We start from the raw sequence: 13,089 nt of genomic DNA, 5'->3' as shown, positions 1-13,089 counted from the left end.
CTCATAAAGGATTTGCTATTGTTCTTGCTTGCTGAAACCAAACCTATTTCTTTGTGTGTTTTGTAGAAAAACAGAGAAGAATAAGCTTAGCTTTCCCATTATGTCACCCAGAAACAAACAGCATGAATACGGCCTTGACTTCCTAGGGCTTTGGCACGTGGTCACATGCAAATACAGAGATTGCAAACTGGGGAGTGTTGCGTTATTCTGAAAATCCCCCTCCAGAGACATATTTGCATATGGAGACAAGATTTCTGTCACTGAATTCCCCAGTGGTTAGCACTATCTAGACATTTGACCTGTTCAAAACAGCCTGCAAAGACTTCTGAGCATCTAGAGATATTGTCTGATTGTTACTTTCAGGTCAACAGATTTCTCAACTTCTCAGGTCTCCTTATTTTTCGATTTCTATTGTGATGAGGTGTCTCTTAGTAAGATTTGCCTTCCAAAACAATGTTTTTCTACAACTACAGCCCACTTTTCTTACTTTATCTTTCTATTTTAAAATGCTCTTTAATAATACAGTTAATTATTGGGAACTTTGCTCTTTGATTTATGAAGAAATACAGCCCTATATTCTGGAAGAGAGAAAAGTAAGGAAAGTTCTAGTGGAAACTAAGAATATGAACTGTAGCTAACTGGCCAAGAAGTACATTCCTGTTGCACCAAATTGAAGTTATTGTTTTATAGAACTTTATGGTTGCAGATAATTAGTCTTTCTTTAGTGGTATTTCTATTCAAAATGCCTTATCCTTAGGGAAAATCCATTAAAGATACGCAATGAATCACCAGTAGGAGAAAGAGAAAACATATTCAATTTCCAGTCCTGGAAGCCACCCACGCACGCAGGCAGTACCAATTCTAAGTGACTATTGGCGAGTCTCTTTCCAAGTTCTGCAGAAAAATCCTCTCACCTAACCTAGCTTTCCTTATACTCTCTTGTGCAGATCTGTGTTAGGTAGCTAACGCAGCCAGCGCACTTGATGCCTGTCCACTCACACCACAGCTGAATCTCAGAAGTGGGGTTAACGCGGGGCTTCTCTTCTTCCGTAGTCTCTGGTGTACATGGCAGGAGGGGACAGCACAGGTATGTCCTGCTGCTCTTTGAAAAGGGAAATCCAGCAGTTGAAAAAAGAAAAAAGGAAAGAGGAAGGAGAATGAGGCATGGAGTGTGGGACAGCTGACATCTCTGGGCTTTGGAAAGTTGATTGATTTCCTTAATCTTTGCGAGTGCTTCCTTTGCTCTTGTGAGAACTACGAGCATTAAAACAATGCTTAGTCTCTGTACCTAAACTCTCGCCACTGGAGAAACCGCCTGTAGAGCAGAAGCTACCAACTTTGTGCTCCTTTTAGAAGTGTGAGTATTCTCATAGCTGGTGGGATGAACTCTCGAGTTCTTGTAATAGAATCACCCGCTGCGGCCCCTCGTGGGACCAGCCTCGGTTCGCCCGTGTCATGAATGGTAACAACTTGAGCTGGTCCTCAGGGTCTCTGTGTGTCATTTGGCAAATGCGAATCGATCGTCGGTGCTGGGTGTGTGACATACGAAGACAAAGACGGATTTTCCTGGGCGGCTTCTCTTGAACATGAACCTACATTTGTTTGTTTTTTGTTTTTGTTTTCTGAGACAGGGTTTCTCTGTGTAGCCCTGGCTGTCCTGGAACTCTCTCTGTAGACCAGGCTGGCCTCGAACCCACGGAAACCCGCCTGCCTTCTGAGTGCTGGAATTAAAGGCGTGTGCCACCACGCCTGGCGGAACCTCCGTTTTAAGGGTTGCCTTTTCTTTACTCTACGATGCCCTCCTTCTTTGTAAAATGAGTTTCCATTCCATTCCATACACCTTTCCTTCTCCGTCAGTCCCAGCAAACTTTGCCCTAGCTGCCCTGTCTCCAGGCTGGCTCAGGTCAGACATTCCCCATCCATCTTCCCTCTCAGCCCCCAGGAAATCATGTGTGTAAGGCTTGTCCCAAAGATCCGAAGTTCAAAGGAACCAGCCTTATCTATTTAACAAATGCTAAAGCTGTCGTGTGTTATAGAGATAATATTAGTAATCTGTGTGGTGCGTTTCGCCCAATACTCTGAAAATAGTAATAATTAGAAAATGTCCTTTCTACGAGAAGAAAGCTAAACTTCCCTTACTGGAGAAAAAGCCCTGTGACACCGAGTGTTCTTTCTTCGGAGTGTGACTTTTGAGGGTAGAAAGTTTCCTAAAGATTAGAAATTGTGGGCTTTGGGGTTTTTGTTTTTTCTTTTTCAGTGCTAGGGACTTATCCCAGGGTCTTGGGTATGCCATACCAATGCTCTACCACTAACCTACAGCTTCAACTTCAAAAGACTAGGGGAATTTGAGAGTCAGTGTTCATTATTGTTAATATTCAGGCATCTGCACTGGCCTGCCCTTGGGGTCCTGACAGGATGCTTTCTCAGCTACAGCCACTAAGAGCACCTCCCGTGCGCGTTCGCTATCTTCTCTCTTAAAAGGTGGTTCTTGCCCACCAGATCTCATTCTCTATCTTTCTGCTTCCCTCCCTGCCCCTCTCTCTCTCTCTCTCTCTCTCTCTCTCTCTCTCTCTCTCTCACACACACACACACACACACACACACACACACACACCTACCTCTTCTCTTCTGCCATTCCTGTCCCCAGAGGCCTGTCTCCCTCCTCCCCTCCCCACTTTTCCCATTCTCTTTCCCACAAGAAAAAAAAATCCTCCATGTGAGCATTGTCTCAAGGTGTCTTTTTTTCGTGTGTGCCCCTTTTTAAATAAATTACAACATTGGGGGAAAGGGAAATTATTCGCAGTCTTCCACGCACACTCCTGGTCCTGTGTGAACCCAAGTGCACACAGCCATGCTCTGTTTTGATTGGAGACTTTTCTCCCCGAAAGGCAGGATAGTCTGTAGAGCTCACAGTGAGTTGTCATGTTTTCAAATGGAAACGTCCCAGGACAGAAAACCCTAGCCAAGACGTGTAAGCCCTAACCACCATCTAGAAATATTAACTGCTTTAACCTTGTATCAAGGGTCCAGAAACTCCGTGTAGAGATTCATTCTTGGTGTCCCCATTTTTATTCAGGAACCTGTCTTCATGCCCTGTTCCTCCTTGGAGCCTGAAGTTACTATAAAAAGTTTCACAATGAAAACGTGAAGGAATATTTAAAGGACAGTAGTTTGCTCTTAAGAGCTTGTAAAAGTAGTCAAATAAAGTATTTAGGAAACAATGTACGTTAACCAGAAAGACAAATTAGTTTGAGAAAGAGATAAATCATCCATCAACATCTTTATGCAACATAACTTTGAATTTGTGTGTACACACTCTTCTCATATACTTTACATCGTATTTAGAGTATTAATAATACATAAGTCAACACAAATAAGTAGATAATCACATTATATTATTTAGGGAAAGTAATAAAAACACACTGTGCATGTTTTAATAGTGAATTTTTGTTGTAGGATTAGGGATCAAACCCAGGGCTTTTGCAAAGTAAGCTAACACTACCACTGGCATATATCCCCAACTCCTGATATAATTATTTTTTATTTGAGAATTTAATAATGCATATTATGTGTTTTCGTTTTACTAAATCCCTTCTAATTTCCTCCTTTCTAATTTCACCCTTATTCCTCTACCCCAATTCCCTCCCAACTTTGCGTGGGCTTATTTTTAAACCCAATCAGTTCCTTTACTGCTGCCATTGTATGAGTGGGTGAAGAGCCACCTACTGGTGGCTTCTTAGGGCTGCATCCCTCCCAGGATCCATCAGTTTCCCATAACTCTTCAGCTATGTGTGGGACTTCAGCTATGTGAGCTCCTCACTTGTCTACGTTGGGATTTTGTCTGGCTTGCTCTTATGCATGTGGTCACAGCTGCTCTAAATTCTTAAGTTCAAATGCCTCTCTGTGTCTGGAAAATACTGTTTCACCATAGTTATTCACTATGTGTTACCATCTTTCCACCCCATCTTCTGCGAAGAGCCCTAAGCCGTGGGAGAAGGGGGTTCACATGTTATTAATAGACATTAATAGACACTTAGGGCTGAACAATTTCATAGTCTCTTATTCTCTGCAGGTTTACCAGTTGTGGTTTCTGTGTTAATCAGCATCTAGTACACAAAGAAACCTTTCTGGTGGGGGCTGAGAGACATAATAATCTAAGGCTATACAGATAAGAACTTACAAGATAAGAACTACATAGATAAGAACTTATCATTATGTGCATTTAACAGAATAATAATAGCATTAGGTTCTTCCTTATGGTCTATGGCTTGCCCAGCCATGGGGTTCTTGGTCTGTTAATGGTACAAGGCATGAGTTCTGTCTTGTGGAGTGAATGTTAAATCCAATCAGAAACAGATTATTTACCGCCCCCCCCCCCACCATTCTTGTCACTCTTGATCCAGTAGACATGTCTTGTCACACTTGCTACTGTAGGTTACGAAGCTCCCAGCTGGGTAGGACTGCTGGTCGCTAGTCTGGTAGTGTGCCTAGCACCTTCCAGCACTGTAAAAGCTAGTTTGTAGGAATGAAGCTTCCAGAAAAGCACCAGCTTAGGTCTTTTTAATGTTCTATGACTCAAGTATGGGATGTATCAGCAAAGGAGTCTTGCCAATGAAGTTATTGACATAGTTTTTTAAAAATATTTTTGTGTTTACTTAGTTGCATTCCTGGGGATGGGGCTCACAGATAGGAAGTCAACTGCATATTAAAATAGTATTGCAGCCTCTTGCCAAGAGTTTTGCTTTTAAGGCCTCTTTGTTTTTTGTAGTGGTCATACACCCGAAACACGTATTTGGTATCTGTGTAGTTTCATTCTTTTTGTAAGACACTATCCCTTGAAAGACTTGAGGAATACAAAGCTTTCTGTGAAAGCTGAGAGAAGAAAGGGGAAGACACTTCATCTCAGTGACATCAACTGTCGGGTTGCATATGTTTTCTCCTTGCAGACTATATATGCCTCCAAACTGAACGTCTCCATCACCTGCTCACTTACTATGTGACGACAAAGCTGCCCCCACCTTTCACTCTGTTTAACAAAATGTCACTTAAACGACAGAAAATTCCAGGTGCAATTCTGTGTGTGTTCGTCAGGATAGACAAAGCTATTCTGCAGTAGTAATGCTATCGAAACCTCAGTGGCTTGACACAGCATAACTGCTTTGTCCTTCTGCAAAGAGCACGGAGGGCCATGGCGTGACCCGGCATGCCAAGTCGCATTGACTCTGAGTCACCCCATGTTGACATGTGCTTGTATCGTACCGTCACTGGGATACAATCCTTGTGACTTGTACTCTGGGTCTCCAGCATCTTGGTAGACTTGACATCTGGATGTCCAAGGCAGTGAAATTTGCCCTTCAACAATGAAGTAGAGAATTGGGAATGTTGGTTGAGTAGTTTTGATACCTGCAAAGTCAATTTTGACTCAAAGGACAGGGAGGCATTGTGGTTTTGCATTATCTCTTTCAACTTTATGGTTTTACTGAGAATATTAAGATTATAAAACTGAAGTCAACTTTATGTTGTGGCCAAGCCTTCTACAACTGGAATGTGGGGGCAGAGAATGCCATATGAAAGTAGAAACACCTATCTTTTTAATATGATTTCAAACACTATAAATGAAAAAACAACCCCCTAAGAATTTAACAGACCTGAGATTCTGAAGCCAATTTTATACAGAAGAAAGACTCATACAGTTTACCGTTCTTGTCAAATCTGAGTCTTGTTAGCCTTTTGAAAAATATCAGCAGTAGGCAGCAGAATCTTCCAGTGGCATTCCCGTGGTTCCTGCTGGAGGCTTTAGTCCATTTATTTATTTGAGCATGGCAGAAGGGAGATGTGCTGAGCTCTAACAGCCAGTCATGGGAGTGGATCAGGGTTTCCACTAGTATTCTCGGGCGCGAATTGACTTTTATATAGGACCCTACCGTTTACAGTCTTTCTTGGAGGGAAAGGCGTTGTGGGACGGTACCATGACCATCCATGACCCCAAATACACTGCTTACATTAGAGCTCAGAAGGACTGCTAACCTGGGGTGTTACCACAGGACCAAGTACGTTTTCACTCCGTCATTGCCTTCTCTTTTCTTTCCTTTGCTTTACAGTGCACGTTAACATTTTGGAGTTGTGTAGTGAGACGATACAAATTTTCATTTGATAAATCCTGTTAACTCAGGCACCATAACAATCTCATATAACATTGGTACCACTTTTAGGGGATTGTACAGGACCCCAAACAATGTCCTGTTTAGTGCAATGGAAAGCCTAGCACCCCACTGACACTATTCCCTGGTCCTTCCCTGTTGTAGGAGGCCGCTTGTGCATTTCCTGGCCACCCAGACTCCTGAAATAATAACACAGAAACTATATTATTTAAAACACTGCTTGGCCAATGACTCTAGTGTATTTCTAGCAAACTCTTACATATTGAATTAACCCATTTCTATTATTTTATTTTATCATGGGGCTTGTGGCCTACCAGCAAGGTTCCAGCTTGTGGCTTGTGTCTTTCTCCTTTGGAGGCTTCATGGCAGCTCCCGACTCTGCCTTCTTCCTCCCAGCATTCACTTTAGTTTTCCCTGCCTAGCTCTGTTCTGCCCTGCTATAAGTCCAAAGCAGTTTCTTTATTCATTAAATAATAAAAGCAACACATAGACAGAAGGACCTCCCACACCACCACCCAGCTATCAGCTTTTAGTTACTCAAAAATGTTCAACACCAAGACATTACAGAACAAATATTTAAAAAACCATTGGATAAGAATAATATAATGTATTACAAATGAGTAATAGCCACAAAAAAGAGGCAAGGAAGAAAAGAATTAACCTAAGTGCTTGGTAAACAATGCCTTAACCGGAGGCTCCTAGGCCCAGGGCAGCAAGAACCATTGTACTTCAATTCAGTTCATGTGTTTCTCACAAGGGTGGCTCAGCAATTCTGAGCGTACTTGATGCTTACAGTAGGACGAAGCAAATAGAAATATTGTCAGTGACAAGGGCAAAGTTTCTCACTGTTCAAGAAGAATAAAGTTGCAAATGAGGAACAACATGCAACCTGCAATGCTAGATCCAATCCAGGGTCACTAGAATAAACTCTTGGTTTGTGGTGTGCACCATACAGGTTGAGAAATACAGACACTGGATCAGCGCACATGAAGGCATTCCCAGCTGTGCTTGCTTTGGGAGTCTGTCAGTGATGAAGCCTGTGTTCTATCTGGCAACTAGATCTTAGCTTTGGAAAACCATTTCTGGTACAGAAACTACAGCTCTTCAAGCAAGTGATTAATTGCAGCCTTGTAGAAGAGGGGGAAAATACAAATGAACCAGGAGCACAGTGTAGAGCCAGGAAATTAAGAAGTGTTAAAAAAATATAGAGATCTTTTCAGAAGACAAGAGCCCACCTAGATGGATACAGCAAAGTAACTTTAGCAGCAAAATAACAATATTAGATTTTACCCTTTGGAATAAAATAACCTTAAATCCATAATGATAGACTCTAAAAGTTGAATGAATAAATAAATAAGAGTGCATATTCTTCACTACAGAAAAATACTGTTAATAAATACATAAGGAAAAAGTCATTATTAAGCAAATATATCATAGTAGTAATGGTGATAAACAAAATCCATTCAGTGGTGCAAAATAAATCTGAGCAGAAGAAGGATGGTTCCAGAATCTCCAAGTGTCTTCCCCATTGTAGTTAAGAGGATAACTTGTAGTAGAGAGAGCTTGCAGACAGTACTGCTGCAAAGCCCTGCAGGTAAGCATCAGACATTTGCACTGCAGATAAGCACACGTGGCTATCAGACATTTACACCAAATCGCTGGACACTGCACACTGAGGACACACTGTTGTCCACCGACTGGAAAGATGAGGGGCCAGAGGATAGAGCAGACTCAGAGACGAGCAAATGCAATGCAGAAAGCCTTGGATAGGAGAGAAGACGGATCCACCAGGGAGACAGCTGAGGGACCTAGAGGAAGGCTAAGGTTCTATTGCATCTTATTCTGACGTTTGTCCTGGTTAGTAATGTGACTATGGATGGAAGGGCAGGGTTTCTAAGAAATTAGCTCGAAATAAAAGAGCTTACAATGAGGTTACAATTCAAATGATGTAAAATATGCAAGGTGACAAGACCAGTCCCAAGTACCTGAATGAAGGCAAGCTAGCTATTCTTCTCTTCTTCCTCTTGCATTTTCCATAGCGGAGCGACTTTCAAACAGCTGGCTGGATGTTCGTCACATTGAAAAATACGTAGACCAAGGTAAAAGTGGAACAAGAGAATTGCTGTGGTCCTGGGCGCAGAAAAACAAGACCATCGGTGACCTTTTACAGATTCTCCAGGAGATGGGGCATCAACGAGCTATCCATTTAATCACGAACTATGGTAAGTGTGTTCTCAGACTGTGGCTCTCTATTCGTCCTATGGGACTTGTCATTTCTGACTCAGACAGAGGCCTGTCTTGCTATGGCTTGTGAAATTGATGCTTTGTTTCCTCATTGTTTAACAGTACAAAACATTCCTTGCTACAGTTTTTGCCTTTGTTTTTGAGACAGGAACTCCCTTGACTGACCTGGAACTTGATATGTAGACCAGGCTGGCATTGAACCCAGAGATCCGCCTGCTTCTCCCTCCGGAAGGCTGCATTAAAGATTGAGCCGCTCTCCTAGCAACTGTAGGATTTTAACTTTTCATTTAGCAACTAATTGCATCAGCTTCTTGTCTAAAGCTCAGAAGAATCAAAATATTTAAATTAAAATATACAATGTAAATTTTCATTTCTTTATATTATTAAAAATCAGCAACAATATTGGCTTTCCCAGTTGTAGACAGTTATATAATTTGGTCCTCTCTGAATGTAAAAGATGACTCCAGAATAAAGTTGTAATTCTCTATTACAGTCCATATTACAGGGCTTTAATTATGCCGTACTTATCTGCCACTCACTCTAGTTTGTCCTGTCTGTTTTTTTTTTTTTTTTTTTTTTTTTTTTTTTGTTCATGCCTCATGCACACAGCAGCACCAGTGTGGCTCTCAGAGGCTAACTTTTAGGAGTTGGTTCTGTTGTTTCTTCTGCGTATTTCTGGCTAGCTAGTATGTAAGCTTCTAGACGGGCTGCTCACTGACTTAGGAAGCAGAGTTCGTACCGAAGTCTCTGCCTGCTGCTCTCAAGGCCAGGCTGTGCAGCTAAACGGATGATCACTTTTTGCTAACCTTTAACCCTTCTCCTCTTCTTGGCGGGATACTTTTATTTTTACGGTGTGTTCTACCTTTCCTATTTGGACCTCCAGGTACCACTTAGATTTGAATTGTCTTTGGAGTCTCAGTGAGAAAGGCCAGTTCCTTCCCAGGGACTATTCTGCAAGTCAGAATTCTGTCACTAGGTGGCAACATTACCATTATAAAACAATTCGTTAGCGCTTACCACATAACCAACCTGTCCAAAGAACCTACTGTTTATTGTCATATTTCCAGCATGCAGGTATGAACACACAGAATTTTGCATTTAAAGTTTAAGGATCAGTTTGGGTTTTTTTTCCTAGTTTTGCTTTTTGTGTGCATGTAGGTGTGTGTGTGTGTGTGTGTGTGTGTGTGTGTGTGTGTGTGCATGTGTGTGCAGAGATCAGTGGGCAACCTCGGTGTCGTTTGTCAGGAGTCATTCACTTTGTTTTTCAAGACAAGATCTTTCATCAGTCTGGAGCTCACTGATCAGGCAAGACTGGATGGTTAGCGCGTTCCAGGGCTCTGTCTGTCTGCCTCAGCAATGCTGGAGTTTATACACATGCCTGTGCCTGTTTGGTTTTTTAGTTGTTGGGGTTTTCTTTTCTTTTTTTTTAAGTGTTTTTATTGATCTAATTTTTTCTGCTCCCCTCCCTTCTTCTCCCTCCCTTTATACCCTTTCTATGATCCCCAGGCTCCCAATTTACTCAGGAGATCTTGTCTTTTTCTACTTCCCATGTAGATTAGATCCACGTATATCTCTCTTAGAGTCCTCATTCTTGTCTAGGTTCTCTAGGGTTATCAATTGTAGGCTGGCTTTTCTTTGCTTTATGTCTAAAAGCCACTTATGAGTGAGTACATATTATATTTGTCTCACTTAATATGGTGTTTTCTAGGTTCATTCATTTGCCTGTAAATTTCAAGATGTCATTATTTTTTTCCTCTGTGTAGTACTCCATTGTGTAAATGTACCACTTTTTCTTTATCCATTCTTCAGTCGAGGGCCATTTAGATTGTTTCCAGGTTCTGGCTTTTTACAAATAATGCTACTATAAACATAGTTGAACACATGTCCTTGAGGTATTGTTGAACATCCTTTGGATATATACCTGAAAGTGGTATTGCTGGGTCTTGAGGAAGGTTGTTTCCTAATTTTCTGAGAAATTGCCACACTGACATCCAAAGGGGCTGTACCAGTTTGTACTCATCATCAATACAGGAGTGTTCCCTTTACCCCACATCCTTTTCAGCATAAATTGTCATTAGTGTTTTGGATCTTGGCCATTCTTACAGGTGTAAGATGGAATCTCAGAGTTGTTTTGATTTGCATTTCTCTGATGGCTAAGGATGTTGAACATTTCCTTAAGTGTCTTTCAGCCATTTTATATTCCTCTGTTGAGAGTTCTCTGTTTAGGTCTGTACTCCATTTTTTTAATTGGATTATTTGTTCTTTTGATGACCAACTTCTTGAATGTATATTTTGGAAATTAGCCCTCTGTCTGATGTGGGGTTGGTGAAGATCTTTTCCCATTCTGTAGGCTCTCTTTGTGTCTTGTTGACCGTGTCTTTTGCTCACAGAAGCTTCTCAGTTTCAGGAAGCCCTGTGTACTTATTGTATCTCTCAGTGTCTGTGCTACTGGGGTTATATTTAAGAAGTGGTCTTCTGTGCCAATGCGTTCAAGTGTACTTCCCACTTTCCCTTCTGTGAGGTTCAGTATGGTTGGTTTTATGATGAGGTCTTTGTATGGCTTCTGGGGATTGAACTCAGATCCTTACACTTGTGTAGAAAGCACTTTTCCAGCTGAGCTAGCTCCCCAAATCAGTGCTTTCTTCTTTTCATTTTTAAAGGGCTTTGATACACAACACACAGCTGGCTTCTTAGAGGAACTATTTTATTATTTATTTATTTGTTATTTTGAGACAGGGTTTCTCTGGGGCTTTGGAGCCTGTTCTGGAACTAGCTCTTGTAGACCAGGCTGACCTCGAACTCACAGAGATCCGCCTGCCTCTGCCTCCCAAGTGCTGGGATTAAAGGCATGCACCACCACTGCCCAGCTCTAGAGGAACTATTTTAAAGCTGTCATTTCCTGACAAGGAAATCTTATCATTGCTTTCTTTAATAAGAAAAGAATGAGAAATTTTAACACGTTTATAGCTCCCAGACTTGAAATGTTGCGTGTGGCAATACCTGATTAGGGGTGTATGTTAGTCTTTACCTTGTCTGGCTCCTCTGGCTAGAATTCTTGATGTAGTAATGAGCAGATGTGGCCAGATCAAGCAGCCACCCTCTTCTTGACCTTAAGGGGAAAACATCCCGTCTTTTACCATTAATTAGTTATGACAGTAACTATGTTTTTCCCCTATAGATACCTTATATCAGATCGAGGAAGTTTTCTTCTGTTTCAAGGGGTTTTAATTTTGTATTATCATGAAAGGGTATTGGAATTTGTCGATTTATTTTTCACAGTCTTGGGGTGAACATATACTGTTGCATCCTCGATTCTGTTGAGTTGTGTTGTATTAGTTGATTTTCAATTTTAAGCAAATCTTGGATTTCTAGGATAAATCCAGCTCAGTTGTGACATGTGATACATTGTATATTTGTAGACTTGGTTTGTTGGTGTCTTGTTGAGGATTTTTGCATCTGTATTCATAAGAGTAGGTGGTCTGCACTTTGCTGTGTTTGCCTGGCATTGGCATCAATGTTGGTCCCAGTGAATGACCTGGGAGTTCTTCTGTCGTCTTCTGCATTTGAGGAGTCTGTACAGGGTTTGTGTTACACCATGTGTGGCTGGAAGACTTAATCAATGCCCAACCCTTTCTCTGTTGGAAGTTAGAAAACACTAACTCAATCACTTTTTAAGTTATTCTAGGTTCACTTAGATTATCTTTTGAATCAATTTTAGTGATAGAATCCTAGAAATCTATTCATATCATCTATTTTCTTGATATCATAATATTCTCTTATAACAGTGATGATTCACTGAAACCCTAAAATCAGTAGTGACTGCTCTTCTTTTATTCTTAATTTTAGTAATTTGAGTCTCTCTTCTCTCTTCCCTCCTCCCTTCCCCCTTCTTTTCTTCCCTCTCTCCCTCTCTCTTTCCCTTCTTCCTTTCCCCATTCCTTTTATCCTTCTCTCTGTCCCTCTTTCCATCCCTCCCTTTTCCCTATCTCTTCCCCTCTCTCCATTCCTCCCTCCCTCCTTCACTTCCTTTTTAATTCTTTCTAAACTACTGTCAGTTTTGATGATCTTTTCAAAGAGCTTTCTATGAATCTCTCTTTTGGGAAGTCTTCTACTTCCACTCTGACCTGAATTCTTTCCATTTGTTTTTGTCTGTGTTACCATTTTTTAATAGTTACTTACAATGAAAATATGTCACTAGTTTGAGGTATTTTTCCTTCGTAAGGTAGAAATTTACAGTTACAGGTTTTCCTCTAACCTCTACCTTAGGTTTGGTTATTTTAAAATTTTTTGATTCATCTCAAAGTGTTTTCTGTGATACTGACGTGCTGTCTCGTGCACTAAGGAGGTATGTTCAAAGGGTCCTCTAACTTACTTTCTGCCATTGCCTTTGACTCATTAGTCATGATTTTTTTTTTTCGAGACAGGGTTTCTCTGTGGTTTTGGAGCCTGTCCTGGAACTAGCTCTTGTAGACCAGGCTGGCCTCGAACTCACAGAGATCCGCCTACCTCTGCCTCCCGAGTACTGGAATTAAAGGCGTGCGCCACCACTGCCCAGCTAGTCATGATTTTTAACATTCCTGTTTCTGTAAGTTTTCTGAGTTTCCCTTTATAGTTGATTTCGACTTTCATTTCCCAGCGGTCAGAAAATATACTTTGTATGATTCAAACCTTCTAAATCTATTGA

At 41.2% G+C, this 13,089-nt stretch overlaps 1 protein-coding gene across 2 annotated transcripts in view; it reads left to right on the top strand.

The window, feature by feature from the left end:
- The window catches only part of Irak3 (interleukin 1 receptor associated kinase 3), a 93,135-nt gene that overhangs the window by 45,100 nt on the left and 34,946 nt on the right, over positions 1-13,089 (top strand). Inside the window, exon 2 of one of the 2 annotated variants that reach the window (XM_050165503.1) lies at positions 8,201-8,383. The exons of the other annotated variant lie outside the window; for it this stretch is intronic. Coding sequence (XP_050021460.1) covers positions 8,201-8,383 — 183 coding nt within the window. The remainder of the gene's footprint in view (positions 1-8,200; positions 8,384-13,089) is intronic. 2 annotated transcript variants of the gene reach the window in all.

This window comes from Alexandromys fortis, unplaced genomic scaffold, assembly GCF_014885135.2.
Source record: "Alexandromys fortis isolate MF-2015 unplaced genomic scaffold, M_Fortis_MF-2015_v1.1 scaffold_154, whole genome shotgun sequence".
Classification (NCBI taxonomy): Eukaryota; Metazoa; Chordata; class Mammalia; order Rodentia; family Cricetidae; genus Alexandromys; species Alexandromys fortis.
This window is presented reverse-complemented; position numbering and strand designations above follow the sequence as displayed.